Raw genomic sequence first — 7624 nt, 5'->3', positions numbered from 1 at the left:
TTATATAGCAGTGGGTGTGAGCACACGTCGTCGTCAGTTCATTCCCACTGTGGCGATCTGCGCAGCTCAAGTTGAAGTCTACTGCTCGTCTTCACCACGACACCTGAAGGAAAGCCAAGCTGCATTTTGAAAGATAAACAATGAGTTATTTAAACGCGTGAACTCCGGTAGTCGCGTTTTCCACACGGTGCAACCTGCATAAGCTTCGATATTACTGAACAGACACATTGTGCAGCGAAGGTAGTGCACGGCGCACACGGGCAGATCATGCACTGTCAAGCCGAGTTGAGGCTCTCCTCCCCCGGGCAGCTGAAGGCTGCCAGGCGGCGCTACAAGACTTTCATGATTGACGAGATTCTCTCCAAGGAGACTTGTGATTATTTTGAGAAACTTTCTCTTTATTCGGTGTGCCCTTCACTCATTGTTCGGCCGAAGCCTCTTCATTCATGTTCGGGTAAGAAGACTGTTTTTTTTTCTTCAACTAATGAAAAAAGACATGAATTAAAATTAGAAAACATAACTGAGAGGCCATTATTTGCACTTGCAGATTTGTGGGAATTTTTTACGCACGAAAGTTGTGACATTTTTACGCATTAGGTCAGTTTTATTTTGATATATCTTTGTTTTAATTTGAAATGTGAATTTGAAATGTGGTTTGCAGTGCAAAATCTCAAAAACTAATATCAGTGAAATGTGTATTGGAAGTTCGCACTTGTAAAGTTTTTGTGGTGCCATAAAGTTGTAATTGTAGTTGTAATAAAAAAAAAAATCACGATTCAGTGCTTACCACAGTGCAACTGAAGATAGTGATATTTGTACCGACTACAGTGCATCATCTGCTTAATTGATCGTGTGGGTTTGCATTGTTATTTAATAATTTATTTCAAGGGATTAGTTTAAAATGAATCATAATTAATTCATGCTGACTCCTAATTGAAGGGGCTCCAGCGACTTCACCTTCCTCACACTGGTCTTTATAAATCACAGCAGCTTAGGAGTTTAGTGTTGAAAATCAGAGTCAGTGAACGTCAGTGATGCTTAAGAGCTTGATGATAAATGACTGAACTGATAAGTCTGTGTGTAGTTCCATATATAAGTCAATTAAGTGGCAGTAGGACAGACAATAAAGATAAAGTCAAACCTCACTCTACATGCCCCTGGTTACTAACCTGTAACCTTTGGTCTATTTGATATCATTTGCTTTGATTAATATGGTTGTTCTGCTAAATCAAAGACCTTTTCTTATGAGTTTTGCTGCTGGTGGACATTTGCAGATGGAAGGATTGTGTCTCGTTAGTGTTCTAGTATGTGACCCAGAACTGTGAACAAGAATGTCGAAGTACCACCATATAAAAACACTGATAAAAGATAAATAACGCCGCACATTGGTGTATCTTGATTAATGCTGGAGGAAATAGGAAAGAAACTTAAAAACTACTTAGATCAATTGCCTATGCTGTAAAGCTGATTTTGTTGATGTTAATAATTTCTGTCTAGATAGATAGATAGATAGATAGATAGATAGATAGATAGATAGATAGATAGATAGATAGATAGGGTTTAGATATGTCTTGTACTTTTATCACCAAAATAGCAGACAAAGCTGAAATGGCAAAGCACATGTTATCTTGTCAAAAGAAAACCTCTTGACTGACTCTTAATTGTAATTCCAGTTGAATCCAAACAACTCAGGGGCTACTGCACACTCTAGTAACCATTAGGATAATTGCTCTAAAGTCTGAAATAATAGCCACTGCAATTTGATGATGACAGCGGTGGGTGGATAAAAATAGGCGAAGCGATTCCCTCATCCCTCTGATATGGATTGGTGTATGCTAGAGGGCACTATGACTGGGCTTTGGCACCCCTCTGTTCGGATGGATAGAGTAACCCGCCTTGCATATCAGAACACTGTGCCCACCACTTATTTGTAGCAGCGGGGGTGTGAGACACAGTATATTCCCCAACATCAATGGCTTTTAGTGCTTGATATAGAAGCTGGCAGGCTTACAGGTCCTGGGCCAAAGAGTGGTGTCTGGCCCCTGCGTGGTCCCTTAACAATGAAAGTTGACTTACTTCTTCATTCTGCAAAAGAGGGGATGCTATAACCACGTACTACCAGCGGAGGCCGCTAAAAGATAGCGATGCCAATAATGTAGTTTGAAGGAGTTGATCACAACTTAATTGTTGGTTTTATATTGTTTATATGCCACTCAAACATACCAGCTTAATGATCTTCCTGCATTTTTCCATGTCAGATTTCTTTTAATCTCTCCCAGCCCATCACTCCATTTTCATTTGTCTGTTGAAATACATCATTTTGTACATTAAAAGTGGCTAATACTCGTGGAGTTGATATCTTGTCAGTTACAGCAGGATCAGAGACAATGAGCTCAAACTGGTGCTGAACAGTGAACGACGTAATGGCAGGTTACAATATTTCATTTGGAGTCGTGTCTCTCAGCAGGACCCAGGGAAGGGCTTTTAGTGGTGTTCTCTGGAAGGAGTAGAGAGATTAAGATCAACTGAGGTATAATCTCACTTGACAGCATGATGAAAAATAAAAACAAGAAAAAAAAAAGTAGGAGTGTGTGTGCAGCCTGAGGGCCGCTGCTTACTGGTTTTGTACTGGCTGAGGGCTTATAGAAGAAATCCAAGTGAGCAAAAAGGGTTTTCATCGGCATCTTAAAACCTAATCTTCTGCAGACAATAAAGTCTCCCATTAAGCATAAAGCCGTCTTGAAAAGGTTGATTACACCCGTGTCAACACACACAGGCAAGTACGCACACACACAAAGACAAAATCTGTACACATCTTCCATCTGCAGTTAAGAATAATGCTTGACATCCTGTCATCTCCTCATCATTTCCACACAACCACTGCCATCAGATGTTTCTGTTGTGACAAAGGATCAGTAATAAATCGGCTCTAAAAGCAGTTCATGCTACAGGCTGATTCCAGCTGCCACAGGAAGACCTGTGTGGATCAGGTTTCACATTAAATAGTTAACGCTTATGTTTAATGTAATGCCTTTTGCTAGGAGCACAGCTTCAGCTGGAGAGGTTTGTCACTGTGTCTGGGAAACTACTGACATTACAGTCAACAAGATGCTCTTGATTTGTTAACAATAAACATTAAATTGCTCTTATCTGTCATGTCCTGAACGTAAATGCTTTTAATTACAGCAATGAGTTAGCACAGATAAAGAAGCTGCATGGCTTATTGCCCCACCTACCATGACAAAAACAACAAAAATCTGTTTAATTGAGCATCTCTGGTGTCAGATAGTTTATATCAAAACCATGGCAAAAGTTCACATACTCTTGTCACAGCTGAACTATGAATCATCAGCTTCCCATTGAAAAAGAAAGAGTGTGAGAAGTGCAGATGTTATAACAGGGAAAGCTCTATACCTTCCAAAAGTTGCTGCATTGATACAGGTGTAATAATAAAATCTTTCTCCAAATAATCATTTAAAATATAAAGAATATGCTCTTTTTAAATGAGGATTAGGCCCTAATGACGATGTAATCAATAGAACAGATTGTTGGAATTAAAAGGAATGCTCAACAAAGAGCTCCTCTTGATCTATTCTTAGCAGGTATGTCTTCTGTAATGGTTACCAGAAGCACTTGTGCCAGTCCCTGCATTCCGACTGTGATTATCAAGAGTATCAGTGTGCTTTTGCATGGGCCTGAGTTGCGCTCTTGCAGTTACTCAAACAGTTTATTTGTAGACTACTGACAGGACACTGGCACTTGTCAACAACATGTCAGAGACACGGCTTCGCTGTCAGTGGAAAGTCACGACGAGGGCTGACATTTCCCTCTTTGCTCTCTCTCTTTTTCTTTCCGTCTCTCGCACTCGCTCTGAGGGACTGTCCGGAGACAACTTCAAGCTCTTTGTTGACAAGAGATTTCCTGACGGTCCTGAAGACAAACAGATTTTTTTTTTCTCATTCAGAATGAGATGAGTGATACTTTCACTTCACTTTTGTACCATTGCATACATCACGATTCCATAAATGTTCATGCAAAATTCCTCCTATAAAGGAACACAAACATTAAAGCAGATGATTCATTGATATCAGAAAAGTTAACATTGATACAGATCAGATTTTATAGAGAGAAAAACTGAGAGCAATATTAATGGAAAGGTTTGAGAGAGCGCACAACACAGAAAAGAGGTCTTCTTGTCTAGACCTGTTGCAACAGCGGCAATCTAATGCTGGAGGATTACTGATGACCTCAGCGCCTTACTATGATGTCATGATGAGCCCAAGGCAGTGTCTGGTGTGTGTGTGTGTGTGTGTGTGTGTGTGTGTGTGTGTGTGTGTGTGTGTGTGTGTGTGTGTGTGTGTGTGTATAGAGCAACTGTGCCTACTTGTGCAGCACTTAAACTCCTCATGCTTGACTTACATCGAATAGTGGGGTTTATGGTGTATCTGTGGACAGTTTACATGCAGGCCATGTATTAATGTGCTGTAAGGTTAGAAAAGTAGACATGTTCCACCTTATTTTTGAGTCCTCCCTATTTAAAATCCTAATTTTATCAGTGACCTTAAGGGAAAAACTGTTACAGCTGCTGTAACTGACAGATAACTGCCAGGGAATAGCAAGAAAAAAAAAAAAAAATCAAAGTTAGGGTCTGACTTTGTCTCCTCTGGGCATTAGTGTATATGTGTGTGTCCATGCATACATGTTGTCTGTTACAGCCAATGAGGAGATTAAGGAGGCAGCTCCACCATAGACAGCCTGGAACACACACGCTTTGTGTGTTGGTGTGTGACAACCTGCTATTTTCTCTGCTCCATTGCAGCCTTTTATCTCGCTCTATATCTTCCTCCTCTACTCCTATAATCCCCTCCCGTGTCCCCTCTGCTGCACCTTATCAGCCCATGCATTACAGACTGTGCTGTGCTCAGTTTGCTTGTAAATTTTGGTTTAGGGATTGGTTTTATATTTGAAGCTGTAAGGATTTTTCTGGCAGGTATTTTATTCACTTTGGTTGACCCACCGCATCCTCTCGGCCAACCTTCTGGTCTCCTTCCCTCCCGCCTCGGCTCCAGACAAGTGTTACTTTTTATTGATTCTGGCGTCTTGCTGCTTCTGTCTGCACTGATAAAGAGTAAAAATGTGTGTGTATGCGCGTGTGTGTTTGTATACGACTGTGCACACGTGCAAGAGCGAGAGAGATTGTAAGAGAGGGAAAAAAAAAGTTTATTACTTGAACAGTCTTTGATTTAGTTTTCTGGATTTTATTACAGCTCAGTCTGCGTCTGAATGCGTCTGTGTTAGTGTGTGTGTGTTTGTGTGTGCTTGTACGTCATGCTGTCAGGTTCAGTGTGTGCTTGTGGTTTTGTGTTGGGAAGCCGGTTAGCATTTAACAACCTCTGAAAAATAATCATTCATTTGAAGAGTTCAGAGGAGCGGTGTAAAACACAGCCTGCGTCATCGAGATCACAGCCCTCTACATGGAGGAGGTCAGAAGCATAACACTTTTCACAGCAAACAGAGTGTAATTAAAAATAAACCTGTCGAAGCAATTACAAGCGGTGGAGAATGGTACAACCAAGGTGACAGAAGAGACAATGATTCAGTAGGATATCTAATCTTTCTCCATTTTTTTTTTCCAGCACTGTACTTTAACGCATTTCTTTCTGTTTCTGTCATCTGACGCACTGTCTCTGCTCTTCCAGGCTCCTCGTCACTACGTGCCTATCCGCTCCTCTCAGTCATCACGCGGCAGCCTCCCAACCTGCCCCCCCACCTCCCTCAGCCGTCGTCTCCGGGCGGGGTCCCCTCGCACCTGTCCTTGCTCTCCCCGCAGCATCCACGAGGCTCGGAGCCTTCGCCCAGCCAGACGCCACTCAGCATCAGCAGTGAGTCGGAAACGGAGCGCAGCACGCCCCGCCTGAAGAAGCCGCGTCGCAGCCGCACCATCTTCACCGAGCTGCAGCTGATGGGCCTGGAGAAGAAGTTCCAGAAGCAGAAGTACCTGTCCACACCAGACAGGTCAGTATAGTTCAGACACTCACATCTTATTGGACAGATTCAGTTAGACTAGGTGGATTAGATTAGGTCGATTTGGGTTGCAACACACACACACACACACACACACACACACACACACACACACACATACATAAAAAGCATAAAAATAAATGGTAAACCTAAGCTCATAGTTAGGTTACCTAAAAGGATTTTGTGACCGAGTTACATCATAGAAAGCAAACCACTCGTGTTAAAGCTAACTTACATCACAGTTATTAATTCCAAGCTTAAAGCTTATAAAGTCGTATAAGCGTCACTCAACTGTGACATTTTGATAATCTGCATACCTGGCATTGAGTGAGAGAAAGTACAGTGCAAGCACTCGCACACATTCACAAAGCCACAAGCACAGTTATCAAGAGGTGGCAAACCTAACATCATAATTTTTGATTTATCCCGTGGGGAATGTCTCTGTAATGTGAATTTGTCTAAGCCAGGGCATTACCTCAGGGCATTCTAGTTGAGACAGGAGTAACGTTTTAACCCTGAGCTCTCGACCAGCAAAAAGCTCCAACAAAGAAAGACTGCCTTATTCAAGAAAAAAGGGACGGTGGCCAACACAAGCAAACAGGAACGCATTACATTGATTTACTGCCAATCATTTCACACATGTGCAGGTGTATATAAAGTACGTTTAGCTTTCTACAATAAGATGAAGTAATCTACATATTAATATCTGTGTCTTAAGTTCCACTCTCTGGGTCATTTTTGGGACCTGACATGAGGTTAGACCATATTTTCCAGTTTTATTGTACGCCTCACTTTTACATTTGGCCTGCAGGCTACTTTTCCATTATAACCCAGAACAGTATTGAACCATAAATGTTGTAAAAAAGCTTCACTTCACATGTGCAGTAGGAATTTCAAACTGCTTGTGAACCTTTGCATCAGGTAGAGACTGGCTGTGTTTGTACACTCCACCCACGTTACTCAGTTATGTAGGCATGGAGAGTAAATCAGTGGTGATTAAAAACATAAATAACTGGCTTCATGTACAATATGTTCACGCACTTAGACATGCAAACAGCTCCACTTTCCTCACAGGCATCTCAAACATTATTTCCTCTTTGCAGCGTATCTGTTTACCACATCTAATCTGAGAAGACATTAGCATATTTGGAATAAACCAGATTTATTTGTCATTACATTTACATCTCGTCCGAAGGGAAAACTCCCACGATGCATTATTAAATATGGCTTGACTTGCCTGGAGCTTTTGGAGAGGCGCCATGCTTCATCTTAAAGCAGGAGCCCCGAGGCAGAGCACAACCCAGTGATCAAAACCAACCACCCGTGTGGATGGCTGTGCCAAAATACTGCGTCCTGTCAAAATATCTGATTCTGACACTGTGTTGAAAATTAATTAAATAGCCTGCTCGTGGAAAAACATCAACAGAGAAAATCCCCTTTTTAAACCCCACATCAAAGGTGTGGCGTGCTCCCCACTTTGGTTTGTTATGATCCAAAGATAACTTCACTTTTCTCTTTCTTTTCTTGGCATGAAAACTCTGTGGTTTTGAATTAAGACTGAATGCATTTGTGTGTGTGTGTGCGTGTGTGTGTGTGGAGG

At 41.6% G+C, this 7624-nt stretch overlaps 1 protein-coding gene across 1 annotated transcript in view; it reads left to right on the top strand.

Annotated features, from left to right (window-relative positions):
- barx2 (BARX homeobox 2) overlaps positions 1-7624 on the top strand; it is an 11784-nt gene continuing 4160 nt past the window's right edge. Inside the window, exons 1-2 of the mRNA XM_023410211.2 lie at positions 1-454; positions 5700-6015. Of these exons, the coding sequence (XP_023265979.1) occupies positions 268-454; positions 5700-6015 (503 nt within the window). The 5' untranslated portion in view covers positions 1-267. The remainder of the gene's footprint in view (positions 455-5699; positions 6016-7624) is intronic.

This window comes from Seriola lalandi, unplaced genomic scaffold, assembly GCF_002814215.2.
Source record: "Seriola lalandi dorsalis isolate HSWRI2012SDOR001 ecotype SW California unplaced genomic scaffold, Sedor1 jcf7180002054417, whole genome shotgun sequence".
In the NCBI taxonomy this organism is placed as follows: domain Eukaryota; kingdom Metazoa; phylum Chordata; class Actinopteri; order Carangiformes; family Carangidae; genus Seriola; species Seriola lalandi.
The sequence above is the reverse complement of the archived record's forward strand: the minus strand, read 5'-3'. Positions and strand labels throughout refer to the sequence as shown.